We start from the raw sequence: 20462 nt of genomic DNA on the forward strand, positions 1-20462 counted from the left end.
ACTTTATTCTTCATATGGAGCATAACTAATCTGATGATTTCAGTGTCCCTTTGACCATAATCTGCTCTGATCTGAATTTGAAGATTGCTAGTGAAAATAAATGTGTATGTATTTGTATCTCAGCTGCCTGCAAAGGGTATCATTTTTCTACCACAAGCACTTAAAAAGCTATTAGAGGAGCAGAAAGGAGAGAAACGACGAACAGCGAGAAAAACGTGTATACAGCATGGACTCTGTGGAATAGGAAAATTATCTCTCTTCCATATTTGTACTTTTTGGTCGGATTGTACTAACAAGTCAGTTTGGCATCACACAAATAATGTCATAATAATCAATGAGCCGTGGTTATCTTGTATTTGACATATGACATTTTCTTCAAAGCTCTCTTTCAATCAGAGTATAGCAAAAGCACCCCTTTTCTGATCTTCTAGACTTGATACCTAAGGAATTAGAACTGTGATATGGACAGATTTTATTTCTGACAGAAAGCATGTGACTTACATAAAGTGAGGATAAGGTTAATTCTCTGAGTAGATTTCAGTGCTATTCAGCTGTCACAACAAAGCCTTACGGGTGTATGCAGCATGAGCTGATAGATTGAAGTATTTTTTTGTACATTCTTTTATTTAAGGATGTAATGTAAGTATTTTTAAATTCACATTTGTGACTAACTCTTAATTAAATGCTGGAAGGGAACTCCCACAAGTACGACCGAAATATTGACCCACAGTACAGTATATTGTCCTTTGCGTATACTCATGGTCACTTACTAAACTGTGATTTACAGAGTGCCATCATTTCTAAAGCATTTCTGGGAACTAGGTATTTTATAAGAAGTGCATGCATGTGTTCCTAGAAGTTTTTTATTTCAATATAATATCAATATATAATTTGTGCAGGTACATGAAGGCACACATAGAAAGTAATACTTAAATTTTCTTCCTAGAAATAAGAAATTAATCCTACAGAAAGGATGGATTACTTTTTCAAACAAGACATTAGAGATTTCTAAACTACCTTCCCAAGACAGGAAAGAATACTCTCAGTTTGGAACTTCGCAAGAAAAGAGGATTATATCCCTAACCACAACTCCTGAAAGGCAACTTTTATGTTTGTTTTAATACATTATAAAGTCACCTGATTTTCTCCTTTGAAGACATATTACAGGTTAGTTTTTGGAGCCCATAATACTATAAACACATAGTTTCAGAGTAGATGAGGATGTGAGTTTGCAACAAATGATTCACAGGCTTCTGAAGTACCCCTTCATCAGGGATTTCTAAGGTCTTTTATGACTGGCCGCAGGCTCCTAGGTACCTGTATTAATTACAGCAAGTACTGAGATGACACAAGACAGTCTAAGACTTTATAGCACCAAGAACCAGTATTCTATGAGAAGTGATTAAAAGATACTAACACACACAGCTAGGTAGGACAGTGGAACACTGTTGTATGACAGAAGACCATTAACTGCAATCTTTCAATATCATTAGTATCTTCCTACGGTTCAGAAGAATTTGACATCCATACCTTGCAGATGCAGGGACCTACGCAAGGGTCAACATTCACACTGCCTTTCAGCCAGCAGTTGCAGGGCAGGCACTCAGGATATCCTGTATAACCCAAGGCACATCTGTTGCAGCTCTTTCCTGCATAGCCAGTCTTGCAATGACAGAAGCCAGGCAACATATCTATGGGAAGAGGAAGAGAACATGAGACGGATCTGATTTTGTTATAGTTGTTGTTGTTGTTGTTGTTGTTGTTGTTGTTGTTGTTGTTGTTGTTGTTGTTATTATTATTATTATCAGATATGTGTGTCAGAACGCTAAAAGCAACTTGGCAGGTGTAACATAAGGGCATTTACCGTGGGTCGGACCGTACACCTATTTAACTCAGTATCCTGTCCGAGAAAGGCTAGAATAAAGCATGTAAGAAGAAAGCAAGTATCTGTAGGGTATCCACAAGGTATAGAGCAACTTGAATTCTGAGCTTCCAGAAATCTGAGTATTAGACATCTTCTAAACTGAAACTTACCCCTGCTTCCCTGCATCTAGCAGTCCCTAAAAAACGTATCTTCCATTAATTCACCTAATTGCCTTTGAACATGCATTTACTTTCAGAAACCGTAAAGCTCCCTAGCTGTAAGGTCCACATTTAGCCATGTGTAGTGTGAAAGAAAACACTCGTCTGTTAAATCTATTATTTATTGACCTCTAATTCTCATATTATAGAAAACAGCAAGTAACTCACTTTCTCCGTGTCATCTGTGATTTCAGTATACCTCTGTCATATGCCACATGACAGTTTTATTTCATACACCAAAAACTCCTAGGCCTATTTAATATGTCTTTACACAGAAACTGCTTTGTATGGCTGAAAAACTCTGTTGTCCTCTGCACTGTTTCCAGTTCTAATAAATTATGTAGGGAGAAGGAAGTGCATAGTGTGGACCTATAAATGGTATGCTGATTTTTCCAGTTTTATTTTTCAAACATCAGTAATATTTCCTAAGGCTCTGTTGACCTTTTTGATTACTGCTGAGCCAGCACTGATGTGATATATCAAGCGCACTGTCCAAGGTAATTCTAAGTGCTATTTCACAACTGGTAGTGCCCTATTCAGAACTTGTTGTAATCAATGTACAAGTAGAGCCACTTTTCTCTGTGTTCTACTTTTCCTTTAATTGCTACAGAAATTCATCAGTTATTTTACTACCCAGTCACTGACTATCTTGAGATCTTTCTGAACATTTTGCAGTTCTTTCATTTTTCTATGCTGAAAGATTTGTACTTGCTAACTTTGTCACCTTCCTACTCATCCCTTTTCCAGGTTAAATATGAGTGTTTTCAACAGTTCATATTGATCATCCATGTGAAAATGGTCCATTTATTCTTTTAACCATGCATTAATCCATGAAAGAACCTTTCATCCTTATTCTATTGCACTTTCTTTAGTTGTCTTTGGTGAAGGATCTCATCAAAACTTTTTGAAAATCAAGATACAATATTAATCAAATCAGCCTTTGTTCACATGTTCATTTAATCCTTCAAACAGATTCATAAGGCACACTGTCCTCTACGAACAGACCTGATACTGAGTTTTGCCCATTTTTGCCACAGTTCAGAAATGGTATGAATCATTTAATGTAGTTCTATTGATTTGCTTGGTACAGAAACCAGACCTGATTTTAGTTTCCTGGAACCCTCTGCCCTTCTTTTACAACTTGGATAAACAATTTCTATTTATGTAATATTAATGCAATTTTTAAAAATTTTTATAAATTCTATTTAATGCTTCAAGCAACTCCATTTTTAACTACATCCAGAAGGCACGGACAAATGCGATGCATGCCTGACGAATTTTTACTCTTCATTTATCAGCTTGCTCTAAACCTGAAACTTCTGTTTGAGACAGTTGTCCTGACTGCTCTCCATGAACAAAGACTCCCAAGTAGGAAATTCCCCGAGCTCTTCTATTCAGTGATACAAAGAATTAATCTAGCTTTTCTGCTGCGTCCTTTTCTTTCTTGAGATCTCCAGTTATAACGTTACACCTTAATCATATTTAACTCCTAGTGATTTTGAATCTCTAGCAGTCTTTTTGATTTTGATTTATCTGAAGAAGTACTTCTTAGCAACATTCAAGCATTTAGCAAATTATTCCTGAAAATATGTGTACATGTTATTAAGAGTACGGTTTTCCAGAATCTGTCACAATTTATGTCCTTTTCTATTATCCTCAACTGGATATAACTTCTGCTTTTTCAGGGAGCTTCTTTTTTATTGTTTAAATAGATTTTTTTTTCCTAGCTTAATTGCGTTGCTTGAATAATTTGAACTAGAGGAATACATCTTCTCTGAATGTCTAATATGCAGTCTATAAAACCTATGCTTGCCATTAGCAATCTTGGACTGTTCATTCTGATTTTCATTTTAAAGGTTTCCTTGTTTTGATTAAGTTGGTTTTTTAGGGAGGCCTTCTCATTCCTACAAGAACATTGAATTTGACTGCCCTTCAAGAGGAGAGTTTTAAACCAGTTCCTCATGCATAAATCCAGAGGTGCTTCTCTTTTTATGATTTCTCTAATTAGCTGTTTGAAGAAGCAGTCACCTACAGGAGTTTTAAATTATATTATCTGTTAATCTATACAGAGATGAAGTTCAATCTGTTTTCTGTAGCCTTGCAGCCTCTTCGATCTCACATAGCACATCATATTGATTGTCACCTTCTTGATCCGTCCTAATTATATACAGAATTTCAGTGCATTAAATTTCTGTGTTACTATGTACTCCATGCTTTTGGTGCCTGTGGCCCAGCCGATTCTCAAATTCCTGAGTCACCCTCCTCTCAGCTAGCAACCAGCAAGTTCCCACAGCACAGCAGGCTTCAGGCTCTTTTGTAACCTAGCTGGACAGTCTTGTCTTACAAGACATCCAGATAAAAATACCCTGCTGTACACCAGGGTTCAGCAGTAGAAGACACAGGTAAGTCTAAGTCTTTAGAAGTGAGCCAGACTTACTTGAAAGTTTCAAGAACCCATTCTTAGGTCTGATGAATTAAGTCTCATCAAACTCAAATTCAATTCTATGTCTCAGTACGGAACAACTCCCAAATATTCATTAAAATCTATAGTCTCTCCTTCACCGCCCAGGCAGTCCATTTTTTCAGCTCCCTATCAAGAATCTTCCTTTCTCCTGCTTTTTCCTTCCTCTGCAGTTAAGGAAGAGAGACCAGGATTGGAAACTCCACTGTCACCAGCCCAGCAATCTCCTTTCTTATGCAGCGTACACAGTAGTGAATATCCTTAAGCCTACCATCTACCAAGAGACTTCACACTACACAACAGAGAGAGGAAGCCATAGAGACTACTAACTGTCACATATTCTTCCCGCTCTTACGCTTGTTGATATGCCTAGTCTGTATATTTTATTTGGTTCAATGCCTTCTGCCATTTACGGCACTTGCAAGATCTAGGCTCGCATGGAATTACACAGTAAGCAAATTCCTATTAGTGTCCCACTGGTTATCTTTGGGTTTCTGTAGTTCTTATTATGTCAACAGCCTAATTACATTCCAATTTAGGGCAGATGTTTCAGTTCTTTCTTTTGTCGTTGTTGTAATGAACTAACATTTCAGCATAAGCACATCTTTTGCTTTTGGTCTGTTACTTCATAGGCCTTGTTTGAAGGTGTATTTGTTAAAGCTGTTCTTCTCTGTTTTCTATCTGAATATTATCAGTTTCCGTCCTAAGTTGGTGTGTATAGAGGCGTTAAAAGTTCATCCTAGAGGATGAGTCATCTTGAAGTATGAGTTTTATCAGTCAGTTTTCTCCCAGCCTACCAGTCTTTCAAAACTGCACAAAAACAAAAAGGCATGCAAAAGCACACACCAGACCCTCGGAAAAACCTGCAACCCCTAGACTGGTCTTCGTCATTTTCACTCCTGTTAAACTGTGTATAAATTCCAAAAAGTATCTTATGGAAGTCAGTGGGATGGCTTGCTGAGCAAAGTACTATGAAGCCTGAATAAAGATGGAGATGTCTGAACCTTTATTTATTCTACAATGTCTGAAAAAGTTTTTCAGCAAAAATAAACATCTGTCATTAGGATTATATTGTACATACAGAGGCAACAGGGAAAAAACTTCAATGTATGATAGCATCTGAGTGAGACAAAACTCCATCAGTTTCCAAACCTCACAACTCTTGCAAGTGCTTAAAAGCCAAGTAAAATGGCTATCTGTTAAAATCTAGCCACTACAGCTTGACATAAGAGTACTAATTCACTGAGAAAGCCTAATTACTGGAGTACAGAGTAGTTCTGAATGCATAGATTCCACCTTCACTTCTGTATGGACAATTGAAAGTGATCACAGCATCAGTGATAGCCAAGTTTATCTATCATTATGAGGAAATGGACATAGGTGGACAAGTCCAATTTTAAAATTATTGCCTTTCAGTTACAAAATCTAGAGATATTTTTATCAATGTATTTTATCAATACCACAGTTTGTAAACATACCATGATTTATTATAGGTTTCTGGCTCTATCTTTTCTATATTGCTCATGAACATACCATACAACTTTGCTATGAAAAAATATTTGAAAAACATTTTTGAAGATTCAAAACCAAAAATAAACTATACAAGCTAGTATAATAATATTTCATTTCAGAATGGCAAGTGAAACAAGTGAGGAAAAGGTTGATCAAAATGGAAATTATACATGTTTAATATACAAAAATACTTCTTTTTCTCCTGAAACAATGCCTGGTGAACTATAAAGCTTCTCCTTTATGCCCTTTTCTACTGAAAGCTAATGACGACTACAAGATGCTCTCATTTAAATCCTCTTGTTGCACTTCACCAATGTACCATTTATTATGGTACTTGTTACAAGTTTCCATTCTAACTGTTGCTTACCTACAGTATTCAAGCACACAGAGAATGTACAGCCTCCAGCTTTATTTTCCTTGAGAGCTGTTCACAATGGCTTTATATTCCCAGTGATTTTCCTTATTATCATATTTGCATTTTAGTTTAATGTTTTTAATCTTCCTGATTCAGTTACTTACCACGGATTTAAGAAGCATATTCCCATCTTACACACCAAGCAAACAATTTCGCATTAAACAACCAGCCAGCAAACACTGAGATGTATTTCAGCCTACTCAGTGTGTATTCATTCTGGTTCACAGGTGAACAGATAGATTCGTTCAGACAGATCATGCTTTTCAGCCTTTCCTTTATGAAGGCTTCCCAGTGCTTCAAATTCAACTGCTGCCCAGGGTGAGCAGTGTACAGTAAAAAGAATTTTATCAGGTATTCAAAATAAATTTGAGGGAAAAAACCCAAAAAGCAAAAAGTTATGTGCATTCAGGATAGTTTTATACTAAAAATTATATCCAGACCTGCCCTTGATTCTAACACTATCCCTTCCATTACCACAAAAATCTTTCCTTACAAGAAAAACCAAAAAGGCTTTGTCTTTCAACTAGCATTATTGTTTCTCTTCTCTTGAATAAGATGTTACAGTCACAAATCTGGCCTGCTGGTCCAAACACTATAAACAAATGTAATGTGCAAGAAGCAAATTGTTTTCCTAATATATTGGAATCTTATTTAGTACAACAAGAAGTAAAGAAAAGCAAACAAACAGAAAGAACAAGGGGCAAAGAACAGGACTACTGCAGGAAGAATGGCTGCAAAGCCCAGTTCTGTGTAGAGCTGACTTCTTTTGTTCTTGTGGTCTTAAATAGGTAAATAACCACAACAGTCTTCTGGCCACTGCCTAGATAGTGCAACTGTCGACTTCTCGCTGGACTCCCAAGACTCAGCAGGACACAAGACAACTGGTTTCAGGAACAAATGTGTGGACTGTTTCGGGGAGGAAATTCCGTGTATGATGGCTGTTATCTAAATAACAATTGTTGCGCTTGTCAGATATGAGGAGAAATAGTTTTAACACACAGAATAACCTCTACAGTAAATAAGTTGGAAAGAGGAGATATCAATGAGTTTAAAAAGCAATAAAGGTAAAAAAATGTTTCATGTGTTAAAAACAGCAGATTCAACAGTGACTGAGTACTCTCTCGAGCTCAAAAGCAACATGCCTCTAACCAATTGCGGTCAAATAAGCTGAGTTTCAGGAAGAACAGGAGAAGCTGGTTACAGTCAAGACAAAATAACTAGAGTTTTAATTTTGTGAAGAGAATGAAAGAACTCTCTGGTTCTTGGGAGTGGAGGAACTGCTGAGGTGTGAAACATGTTTGAATGCCTGGGGCTAGATGAGCAGGACTGGTCACTTGCCAATAAAGGTAAAAGGAGGCAAAACAGAGAGAATCAAATTTTGCATACGTTATCTTCAAGATGGCAGCATGATACACTCCTTGATTTACTAGAAAGCCACAGTTAAGTATCTTTAGATTAGACGGATGGGGACAATAAAGAAAAAGCGAGAAAAGAAAACAAGGGTCCTAGAGAGGTCGAGAAAAGAGGCGAGTGAAGAATTTACCAGAAAGAAGATCAGAAGATTAAAAAGGTAGAAGGAGATACAGGAAGAAAGGTGTTAAAGCACAGTAACATGCATTCAGATTCAGAAAGAGTAAGCAGACTTAGAAAGAAACTATGAGATGGTTTAGATCTGTTGAATGCTCAGGGGCAAGAATAAGATGTTATGAGAGCTCCTAAGGACACTATTACTGACAACCGAACAAGACGGAAAAATGTCTTTATCTATTTGCTTCCTCCTTCCCACAAGAGAAGAGCTGACAACCTATTAACTGCCTTTCGGCTGCCAGGCCCCTGGGGAACGACCTGCACCAGTGCCCAGCACGGACGGTGTGAAAAGAAGACTGCAGCAGTAACAGGAACCTGGAGACCAAGCAGCTGTTTAACACGCAAGTGAGACACAGTGTTTCTTTGAATTAACCATTCTTCTGTCTCAAAATCACAGTCTCAGTATTTTACAAAAGCACTGAATGTCAGTGGTGGCAAATGTTTGAATAAAAGTTGTCCTGTTTAACAGTATGCGAGGCTTCTTCACTGTATGAAGTCTGTCACCTGTAACCTGCACCCTCTCACCCACAGGTCTGGTACTGGCACCGCACAGTCTTGCTGTGTTTTTCCCAGCCTTGGGATTCATCCTTTCTTCCGCTTCTACCGTGTCTCCGTGACACACTGTACTGGGTGTCCCTGCCCAGGCGTTGGCAGCGGCTGGGCTTCAGGGCGGCCTCTGCCAGGAGCAGCCGGGGCTGCCCTTGCTGGTTCCCACTACAGGGCATGGCTGAGCCCCATGGCCCGATGGGTCGGGGGGAGGTCAGAGGAGGAGGAGGTGGAGGATGGGCTCCAGGCACCGCAGCAGAGATTCCCCTCCAGCCCCCAGAGGAGACCATGGTGGAGCAGATATCCACACTGCACACCATGGAGGACCCCATGAAGGATATTTTCTGAAAGAACTTCCATGGTGGAGCAGATTTTTTTCCTAAAGGACAGCAGCCTGGGGGAAAGACCCACGCTGGAGCTGGGGAAAGGTGTAAGGAGAAAGTAGCGCCAGAGAGGAACCGTTACGATCACAACTCCCATTCGCCATCCCCCTGCACCACTTGTGGTAGTGGCAGTGGAGGTAAGGGAGTTGGAAATGAAGGAGGGAGGTTGAGCCTGGAGAAAAATAAAAAGAGAGGCAGGGGGAAAGGTGTTTTTTCATTTTTCTCTTTGTTTATCACCATCTGAATCTATTTAAAGTGGCAATAAGTTAAATTAATTTTCCCCAAGTTGAGTCTGTTTTGCCCATGACAGTAATATTGGTAAGCAATCTCCTGGTCTTTACCTTGACCTGTGAGCTTCTTCATCTTACTTTCTCCCCCTGTCCTGTTGAGTAGGGCAGTAAGAGAGCGGCTGTGTGAGCACTTGCAGCTGGCCAAGGTCAACCCACCATATATACCAGTGTGACAGCAATCAGTATCATTTTATTGAACTGATGTAATCAGTTCCTGGTTTTTACAGTAGATTTTATCCCTCTGGGCCCTGCATTTGCATCTGTGCTATGCTGCTTTTATGTTCCATTGATCTCTATTTCAAAAAAGATTATTTCAACATCTCTTGTCAATAGATTGTAATTAGCCCAATTAAAACATCTCTTAAGAACTGACCTTGAGTTTTGTTGTTATCTTCCTACAGTATTTTCAGAAATTTTTCAACAAAAGACCCAGAAAAACATGGCATTCCATTGTTTCCAAAGCACAAGGAAGCAGTTTCTTCTCTATCTAAAGATAGCTTTTACAGGGCTATGGTAAACAGTTTGCAATCCTACATTAATAATATAGATGGCACATAAATATGACACCTTTCAAACAGATTTTTTTCTAGGTTTCAAATTGAGGTATACTTAGAGAGGAAAAGAGATTAGAAGATTATGGTTTTACTAGTTTTAATTTCTGCTGTAAAAGAAGAAAGCTCTTCAAAGCCAAAATTCTCCAATATATTCCATGGGGAATATTCTTCCAAATGTACCAAAGTTTGCAAGCAATGAATCTGAAAGAAGCCTCATCCGGGAATCTGGGAATATAAAATCTGAGTTTCCAAAGAAAAATATCATAAGAATGCAGGTGGATTTTTGTTCACACGAGTAAAATTTAAAAAAAAGTGATTTTTTTTTAAGAGATATCACAAATGTGTTTCAGCTTTTCTTTGACCATTGCTGAACTTAAGCTTTAACACCAGTGTGTTTTAGGGATCTTACCTTGTTCTGCATGTTTCTCGTCCTTGACACAGATATCATGTAAAGACCCATTTGGGTCACAGGAACACGGCTGGCATGGATCTGGGCTATCTGGCAATACCTATAAAAACAAAGAGATTACAAAACAAAACCTTACGTTTAATAATTGGAAACTTTTATTTACTTCTTAAACAAAAAGTAGGAGAGAATGACTTCTGTGTAGGTAGCTTGCACTTTTAACAAAAATGAGATAGTTGCCAAACTTAGCCCTTGCAGTCTAGGCATTAAAGTTACATTTTAGATTTTTATTTAGAAACATGTGATTTAGATACAAATATGTTTTCAACTAAAAAAACAGGTGTAGAGGTAACAACAGACCCTTGTATAATTAAAATCAATAAACGTAATGAAGTACATTTTAAGCTTTCAACACCTAAAGTAGTATTGACAAATAGTTCAGTTGTTCTGGACAACATGATTACAAAGACTAACTAAAGTTAGTGAGTAACTCAACAGAAGTGGTGAGGAAAAGTGAACATTAGACAATGGAACAACTTCCTTTCTTTCTTGAAAAGGTTACTTAAACCAAACTTAAACCTTGGTCTAATATCACACTGGGAATGTAAACTAGAAGTTCTGCATTAACTACTATACTATACATACTATAGATACACTATACACAGACATATACATGAAATCCCCATTAGTAAGACAATGACCTGATTCAGAGGAAAAAATCAACTGCTCTGCTGTTGAAGAGATCAGTACTCCTTTTCTCAAGCTCTAAGGCTAAAACCTGTATATCAGGGAGAATGTAATCATTCTTATTTGCCAATGTTTTCTGTGTTTGAGGATTGAAAACCAATCAATCAGACTAAAGGCCATGATTTACCCAACTGAAACTATACAGACAAAATATCAGGAATTTAAGCACACACTAATAGTGTAGCTGTCTAAAGCACAGGCACAGCCCATACTGGCAACGCAACCTAATATAAGATTCACCTTCTGACAGCTTCAACTAAGATGAAAATGCAGCATTATACGATGAAACACAAAAAACAATTCCTGCTGCACTGAAAATGAAAGGCAGTCATGGGACACTGTAGAATTTCAGTGGTTATTAATTCTACACCGTATTTAAAAAATAACAATTACAGACTCTCTCCAATATCAAATATAGCAGTATTTCTTTGATCTTTGATAACAAATCTTGAAATTTGTTACTGAGGCAAAAGTTCTCTTTACAGGACCACATCCTCCTTTAAATTAAAGTGAAATACTAGCTCGAGGCCCTCACCTCATGTGCCTTCCTTCATATCAACACAGTTCACTTTCATATTTCTGTGAGCGTTAACTTTACAGAATCCAGCTATGAAAAGCAACCACTACACTGTCAGAATTAGAAGTTAACCTTCATAAAATGGCAGTCCAAACTGTGTTATCTCTTTTTAATAACTTAACTCCTCATGCTGAAGTGATGGTTTGAACACTGAGCATTAGAGTGAAGTGACAACCAAACACGCGTTTACCCCTTTAGGTCTGAAGTAACCATCGACGCAGGTCTCACAGTTTATGCCACCGGTGTGGCTTGTGCAATTCACACACACTCCACCCCCAATGTATTCTCCATGGACATTCAAACTCTGATTTCTGTCTGCAACATCCTGATCATAGTAACACTCCTCAGTCTTCCCATGACAGTTGCACGCTGAAAGAGAAGGAACTGTCTTAGCAAACACTTTCTGGCTGGAGATGCCACGCTGTTACCAAGGTATTCAAAACAGTTGTTCAACATTTTATCATTGGTGCCACTTACATTGTAACTCACAGCACATCCAAGTATTAATTTACTACTTTAGCTGTAAAGAGTAATGTGGTCCAGTCACAAATGCAGCCTGGAATTCGTATTTTGTATTTTTTTCTCAATGTTTTGTCTCAGGGAGTATGGAAGTGGGCAGATACAGTCTAATTATGTTCTTCCTGTTTTGTTTTGGGCTTTTTTTTCTGTTTGAAGTGACAGTCCAGAAACCGTTTGGTGGTTGAACACATATGGTTTAGGAAACAGTCAGCTAATTTAAAATACAAGAGGAAGCAACAGAATGGTATGAGTAAATCAAAACAACTTCCATGAAAGCTGAAAAACATCCTAAAAATACTTGATTTGCGCATATGCATATAAGAACTGGGTCAGAACAGATTATCAATCTTGAAACTTCTTGAGAAGTTCAGATTTGAATTCTTAGGTTTCAGGTCCACATGCAGGAGAACTAATCTAATTATCTGTTGCTGTGAAAGTGAGGTGTCTTACCCTCTCCCTTCCCCTGTGGTATTAAAACTTTCAAATTTTATTTTCCATTTGAAGAGAAATTCAAAGTTCATCAGCATTGCAGGGAGTCATCCACCTGCCATTTGAACCAGATCTCAAGGGTCTGCTTCCACCATGAAAGTACAACAATTCACAGAGGCTTGAACAGGGCATAGGAAGTGTCTCAAAAACTAAACATGAAAATAAATGTACCCTGATACCATTCCAGAATGCATTCCCCATACAGACACCGTCCCTACTGAAACAAAGACCTCTGTGACCAAAGTTTAAAGGACACAAATATGCAATTACCACTTTTAATATGAGGATATGTGTTTCTTAATATTTATTTTTAATCACTCATCATAAAACTATAGCTGCAATCCTACAATTGAATAAACACTTACATGTAATGGAGCACTAGATTTTACTATGTGCAGAAATAGAAGTGGTATGTGACCTTTGGAAGTCAGATGTTAAAGTTCAATTATAGCTATTCTTACTACAGTAAATCTGAAAGTGAACTTCCCACCCTGCGGGAAGGTGATACTTCAAGATGTTTTCATTCCATGTGGTAAAACTAGATAGATTGATTTTTCCATTAAAAAAAAACAGAAACTGAAATTGCACTTTGATCATGTAAAAATATTTTGTTTCAGCAAGGCTGAACTTTATAATATATAAAAGTGTCAATTATACAAAAATCATGCCGTTAAACTTTAATATAATGAAGAATCTATAAAAAAGATTTTTTGTTTATCAGGATACAGTCCTGTTATTTTATCAAAACAAACTCACCACGATTATGAATATTAAACAAGTCATAATGCTTTTTTTTATACAGTATTCCACCCATACCAGCACGTTACACTGAAATATTCTGAGTTCAATAAAACCACAACTCTACATTTAATTGTTCTGTTACCTTTTTTGAACCAGCCTAAGTAAGTGAACAGCAACTGATTCGTAAACAAAAGTGGTTAGCAATAAAATTAATTGCAAAATCATATAGGACCTGATTTCGGTTTTCACCAGCAGTTGCAATAAAGCTTCTCTTCTGTACTGCTTTCAACTTACGTTCACATTCATGCTTAACCAGGAAAGTGCCAGCATGCCAAGGTTTTTGATTGAAACCAGGACAACACCGATCACATGTCTCTCCGCATGTGTTGTGCTCACACTGACAGATGGATTTCTAATTTAAAAGAAAAACAAATATTTACACAATGTGATGATTTGAAGAATCTGTCCATGTACATAATCTGCACTCCAGTTCAAATTATGAAAACATTAAGAAGAGCTATACTCTTTAATTCCTGTTTACTCATTTTTATTTATTTATGTACTCTGCATTCACCAAGTGAGAGGCAAAAGAATGTGTTTAACTTCTATAGCTCTATTTTAAGAAAACTGCCATGATGAACAGGAAGATAGGTGGCCAGAGAATTTAAGAAGAATCTAAGAACGTAGAAGAATCTAATTTCAACTGATTGAAGGAAGAAGGATGGGAGAATGAAAGTTCCCCATTACAGCAAATAAGCCAAAGTGCTGGTAGCCCTCACATACAGCTTCATGTCACAGGAAAACTGAATAGCCAGCTTAAACTAGGCGTGAGCCAGTCTCTACCCTTCCTTAGATGTAGCAATGCTGCAGCTGCAGAGTGAAATAGTTCTGTTGGCTGATCCATTAAAAATTGTCTTTTAACTTTAGCATTTTTTTACTGGATGAGTCAACTCATTGTGTAACCTTGTAACTGCATAACTAATTCTATGTGAGGGATAGCAGGAGTTTTTAAACTAACAGGAGATCAGAAGAGGACCACCCTTTCAATGGCGTTTCAGAGATCACCTTAGTCCCAGCTTAGCCCCAGCATAAAAATATTGCTGTAGGGAACACCCAAATTCTCTGAGCCACAGAAGCAGCTTGGAAAAGATAAAAGAAACTAGTTTGGAGAAATGAGGAGCAAAAATTGCCTCCCCAATTTTATTCAGTGGAGGGGATTATCTGTGGTCCTTGCAAAGCCACTCAAGGTTAAAGCAGCAAGGTAACCTGGAGAAATTCTATGGCTCACAGGACAAAGCATAAATCCTGCAAAACAAGGTTAAATTAGGGAATGCTTCAGAAAAAGCAAGGCAGTAAATTCAAGCAAGTTTATCCTATGTAATGTTAGGGGAAAGATTCACTATGCCAAAAACTACAGTCATGATGTTTATAAGCCAAAGCCCACCTATTTCGGTATGGCTTAGTCTAAAGAGTATCCCTGGAGAGCTAAATCAAGTACTCCAAATGTCTTATGGCTTGTTTCATTTATGCTATTTGTTATACTGGTCAGAGAACAAATACATGTTTGTCATCCTACAAAACAAGCCATGAAACTTGTCAAAATGCCTTTATTTTACGTAGTAGCCAAACTATCTGAACTGTAGTATGTATTAATCTCAATAACAGCACTTCTTTTCTGAGGTAGGCCCTATTCTAACAGATGGCACTGAGACAATGCTGCAGCTTGATCATCGAGGCCATCTGAAACAACAGTTCAACATTTGCTACACACATCGTCACAGAAAAGACTTAGAAGGATTAAACCAAAGACTCTGTAAAATTTTTGCATGGATCCAGGGAAAGTGTTCGGAATTATAAACGTATTCTTTATAAGATTCCTTCCAGTTTGGGTTGGTTTTTTTTTATCAGCTCCTACACAATGGCTTAATGTCATATACAAATAAGCTCTTCTGCTAAATCCCACAAAGTTCCTACTTAAGTAAATAGTGTTTGAAGAGATCCCACATTCTGGCACATCAGTAATACTAGCAGAAATTGAAATTCTGTATTAGTGATAATGTGTGCATGTATATGTATAGATTTGGACCATCAGTAACAAATTACATCTCTATAGTTTGATTATGTTGGTTATGTGTTTATTAATGGCGTAAAAAGAAAACTACAAGTTGGAAGAAATTATAAACGGGTCATGATCTTCTAGAGTAGCTTGACTGATCACTCAGTTAATAATTCCCACATAGTAAATGTGCCATTCTACGGCCATCAGTTTTTTGCAAGTATTGACTAAATACTTAGGAGTCATTTAGGAAACACCTTGACTAATACCAAACAAAAAAAAAGAAAGACTGATTGTTAGTGTTCATCTCTACAGCTACACAACATAGCCCAAAATTCTGTTGTTCCTAGGAAACTTTCAATATGGACTGAAACATTTGAAACCTATTCTTTCATTTCAGAGAAAGCCTTCACTGGCATTGTGTGTTTATTATTCTGGTTGCCACCACTATTTCCCCCTGGCACTGCTTCTTACTGTTCTTCTAGGTGAAGAACAGACATAAATTCAAATCTGAGGGATATCATGTTCCACCCTACAAATACTGTACATTAAAAAAAATTAATAAAAATACATACATTGGTCATTGGATCCAGTGGACAAGCCTTCGCATGGCCTGAACATATACACATGCCTCCAACAGAGATATCTTTTATAGAATAGTAATACTGTAAGACAAAAAAGAAATTGAATTGCTAAGTGGATTGTAAAATGCAGATGTCCAACTACAGAATTCATTTCTGGTGACAAAACTGTCAGGTCCTGTTTTATTTCATTTTTTAGCTGTTACAGATATAGCAGACAGTGTAATCCAAGCTGCATCTTGATCAACAGATTCAGGCTTAGTGAAAGAAAGGGTATACATTGGCACAGTTGCATTTATTTGAAGTCACAAGAGCCATGTCAATTTATACACAGCACACACCAAACATGAGCACAGAAAAAGGCTATATGCACACTGGATAATGAAAAGCCAAATGCTATACAATTTCTTCCCTTCAGAAAACATGAAAAGCAAAAGGCATGATGATGAGAAGACATGCTAGAACAAAAACTGAGAAACACCTTTGATCACCTTAGCTGGTTCTTACTTGGGCATTCACTGGACTGTGGAAAGAACTGTTTTTCACTATTTGCCTTCTGAATCACTATGGAATAGTCTTCATTACTGAGATTTAAATAACTTTTGACCTGTTGCTCTGCCATTTCACCATTTCTATTTTTATTTCAGTCGGGATTAATAGCCCTAACCAGAAAGGATGGAAAGACCTTTATAATCGTGTATTATGACTTCTGTGAAAAGTGAATCTCACATGCCATCTTGTCCATTTTATATGTTTTGGCAAAAGTCCTGTAACATCCTAACAATTGGCTAATCCAAAAAAACGTGCTAGTTGCATATTTTGCTGTTCCTGTGTTCAACCTCTTTTTCAGATCATTAATAAATATATCAAAAAAATGGTAACTCTTGTAACTCACAGTTAACCTTCTACCAGACAGAAAATGTATCATTTGTGGCTACCCTTTGTTTCCTGTTTTGTGAAACAGGGGCTTGTCTAATGTCTTCTACAGGGAAAGCCAGACAAGGATGGCAAGTTTCAGTTTCTCCTTGTTGCTTTGAGAACAGCCTCATGGAGAGATGCCATACAGAAGTTATTGCTCTATGTTGATTTGAGAAATCTGTGGATCATCCTGCACCAGGTTTTTCTGAGTATACAGTGATTTTTAAAATGTGAATGCAATTTTGAGCTTCTGTTCACTTAGAATCAGATTATTAAATGTCTACTCTTAAGTAAACACACAGCTTCCATGATTACTGAGGCTGCAATAACTGCGCTCAGCTGGAAGGGTTTCTGGGTTTCTAATACAAACAGAATGGCATATTCCAAACTTTAAGAAATAGGCAGCACTCTAGCAGCATTCAGAGGAAGAAATGGAAACCAGAAACGGGGAACAGAAGAAGCAAATTTTCTTTGTAGTCATCCACCATTTACAAATTATATTAAGCAAAGCCAAAAATAACAGTACTGCCCCTTTATAACAGGACTTACTATAGAGATAGCCTAAACTTTCCAAAAGAAAAACAAGATGACCAACAGCAAGAGGAAGTGAGCAGAAAGAAAAAATGTGGAAAGGTATATATCCCCCAAAATAGCTTTTAAGAACACTTAAAAGAAAAATCAGAGGAAAAATACAGTAACACACAACATCTGGGCGGCAGAAAAACAGGGAGATGTAGCATAGGAAGAAAATACATATTGCAGAAAGAAGAAATAGAGGTGTGCACACACAAGGAACAGGGGAGAAGACCAGGGTATGGTGTGAGTTTGAGTGCTGTATACATTCTTTTAGGCTAAAGCACAATGTAAAATTTTTACTGTTAGCAACAATCATATAATAAGGCTAAAAGTGTTGCATTCAGTCCCTACTACTACTTATAGTACCACTAGTAGAAATCCTACTCATAGGAAATGTTCAAGAAATGTTAAAGCTAGCAAAGGATTGAGCAGCAGAAGAGGTAAGAGGATATTATCTAACAGCAACCACTTGCTAGTTACCTATTTGCATCCAAATGTTTGCACCGAAAGGAGCTGTGTGCTTATGTTAAGAAGTATGATATGTATTTTAAAAACACCATTAAGCAGAAAAGATAAAATTGTACTTCTGCTATAGAGAAGCTAACAAAATTCTGTGAAGTGGTAGTTCTCTAACACCAAGATTTTCACAGATACTGATTATCTCCGAAAACTTCCTATGGCAAACAAAGGGAGGTACGGCATTTACAAGTGTAAGAGAACTTACACACATGCATTTTTACAGTCTTGCCAGAACTTACCCTCCTTGTAACAATGGGATCAATTTCATTTGGATCCTTGTGTGCGAACATCATTAAATCAGCATTTAGGGTCCTTATCCTCTGAAATCTCAGGCGAATAAATCGAGCAGAGGTAAATTCTAGCAATACACGTGAAGGATCATCAGCACTAGGCCGTCCATTAATTAGAGAAGTATGAATCTGAAGAGAGAAGTATTAAAGCAATAAGGAATTAGATGACAGCAATGCTGCCATGATTATGCCAACAAACATCATTAAAGGTACCCTGTGAATGCCTTTGTAAACGTAAAATACCTTCTTTCTTCAGAAAGCAGATTTCCCCCAAAAATAGTCCATGTATCCACACCCCCCAATTATGGAGAGGTTTTACAGTAAAAACATTCTGAGCAAAGGAAAGTTATCAGCTACAGAAAGACTGTAGCACAGACTGCATACACATACCAAGGCCCTACAATAGTGTCCATGCTGCAGGCAACTCATTTCTCCTCCTCTAGCCTAAACCAGTTTCAAGTTATCAAACAACCAAAAGGCTCAGAAATTTTGAGTTAAAGGAATGGATACTTGGAACGGGACTCAGCATTCAAAAGGGGTCAGTTTTCACCTCTCAGAGTGGTCATCATCAAAAGATTTTTGAACTAGGTGTTTTCTAAAGCCAGGATAAGGTAACTTTTGACATACTGAAAACTACAACTAGATGAGACCAAAAAAAGCATTCATAAGCATCTCGCCTTTCCCATTGTTGCTTTACACAACACATCATTTCCTTTGAATCTTGTTCTCTGCAAGTTGAAGCAATTTCCCGGGTTGCAACTGTTTTCACCTGGTCGCTAAGGAAAACGTTTAGCGCTTCTGAGAACTCTGTTCAGCATTTGTTTTTCCAAAGACACTACCAATCTCTGCTTACACTGTGGTTTCTGTACAGCTTGCCCCTCTTTCTCTTCCTGCCCTATCTTAAAGTCTAGAAATCTTCAAGGTAAATGTGCTCTGTGGCTCTTTATGAAAGAGACTCTCTGACCTGAGTTGCAGTATCAAGGGCGATGCAACAAATATATGCAATATCTTCTTCCCCTCCTGTCTTTTTAGTGGATCATAGCATACATTAGCTGTGAATCAACAAAATGAAACAGTTTGGCTGCTACAGAGTTTTTCTTGGAAAAGGCTTACAAGAAGAATATTAGGTATAGCAAGATATTGTTAATGAGCACCTAAGGGGAGGGAGGAAAGAAACCATTAATTTTCTTGTATTCTGAAGTGTTAAATTTTAATTGGAGCATTTTCATTACAGACTGGTACACTGAAAGAATGTTCAGATGCTGAGCCAAACGTGCGGAACATTAGAACGAATAAGAGAATTGCTCACTCTTTGCAATGAACATGTGCGTCTTGCCTCAGCGCTCCAAGTCAAGCCATACAGCCACTTTCTGCCATTGAACATGACCATATTACCACTGTTTTGGGCAAACAGCTGCACTCAGAATGCCAGCTGGCACTCACTCAGCAGTGGCTGCCTCACACCAAGGAAAGAGACAGCACATCTACTGCTCCCAGCAAAGCAGTAGCTCTTGCTTTCCTGGAGTTTTTGCAGGTGCTGGACAGAAGGCTTATGGAACAACTGCTGTCTTGCACTGGCCATGTGATACTACTAACATTTATTTTCACTACCAACAAGGAAATCCTAAACCTCGCCACACGCAGCATCCTGCTCCATTGTAGCCACAGGTACACAAAATCACCAGGAGTCACTCTGCCAGGAACATCTATCAGTCGTACCTTGCCTAAGTATGCATCAGCATCTCTAGGCTTCTGCCATGTTATCTCCAGGAACAGGTAATGTTGCTACCTCCTCCTGAGATCATAACAATACTCTCACTTCGAGCTCTGACTCAGTTTTGTTCCTGACTATAAGTAATTAAATTAAAGGGGAGAGTTGGCTGAAAATTAACAGAATAAAATACTATTAAAAAGATAGGGTACCAACAAAAGATTATTATAAAAAATCCAGAGGAAGCAAGGAGGAGCTCCTGAATGAGAAATGTCTGGCTACAAGCAGGACAAAAACACATGACCAGAGAGAGCAAACTGCTCAAATCCCTGGTGAAAAGAGAGAGAGGAGAACATGTGTGCAGAGCAAACTTCAAAAGAAGCCTGGAGATCATGGCAATAGGTCCAGTGGAAATTGATAGATCTTCCCAAAAGAAGCAAGATTTTAGTAAGAACACGTCTAAAGACTTCTTTGCATAAATTTACCTGTGAGCAAGGAAATA

The 20462-nt window shown here is 37.8% G+C and overlaps 1 protein-coding gene across 1 annotated transcript in view; it reads right to left on the reverse strand.

Annotated features, from left to right (window-relative positions):
- Positions 1 to 20462, reverse strand: part of LAMA2 (laminin subunit alpha 2) — a 408847-nt gene that overhangs the window by 239569 nt on the left and 148816 nt on the right. Inside the window, exons 5-10 of the mRNA XM_075444852.1 lie at positions 18199 to 18378; positions 15941 to 16030; positions 13604 to 13721; positions 11751 to 11929; positions 10240 to 10339; positions 1531 to 1691 (exon numbers count right to left, since the gene is read on the reverse strand). Of these exons, the coding sequence (XP_075300967.1) occupies positions 1531 to 1691; positions 10240 to 10339; positions 11751 to 11929; positions 13604 to 13721; positions 15941 to 16030; positions 18199 to 18378 (828 nt within the window). The remainder of the gene's footprint in view (positions 1 to 1530; positions 1692 to 10239; positions 10340 to 11750; positions 11930 to 13603; positions 13722 to 15940; positions 16031 to 18198; positions 18379 to 20462) is intronic.

Source organism: Opisthocomus hoazin, chromosome 2, assembly GCF_030867145.1.
Source record: "Opisthocomus hoazin isolate bOpiHoa1 chromosome 2, bOpiHoa1.hap1, whole genome shotgun sequence".
Classification (NCBI taxonomy): domain Eukaryota; kingdom Metazoa; phylum Chordata; class Aves; order Opisthocomiformes; family Opisthocomidae; genus Opisthocomus; species Opisthocomus hoazin.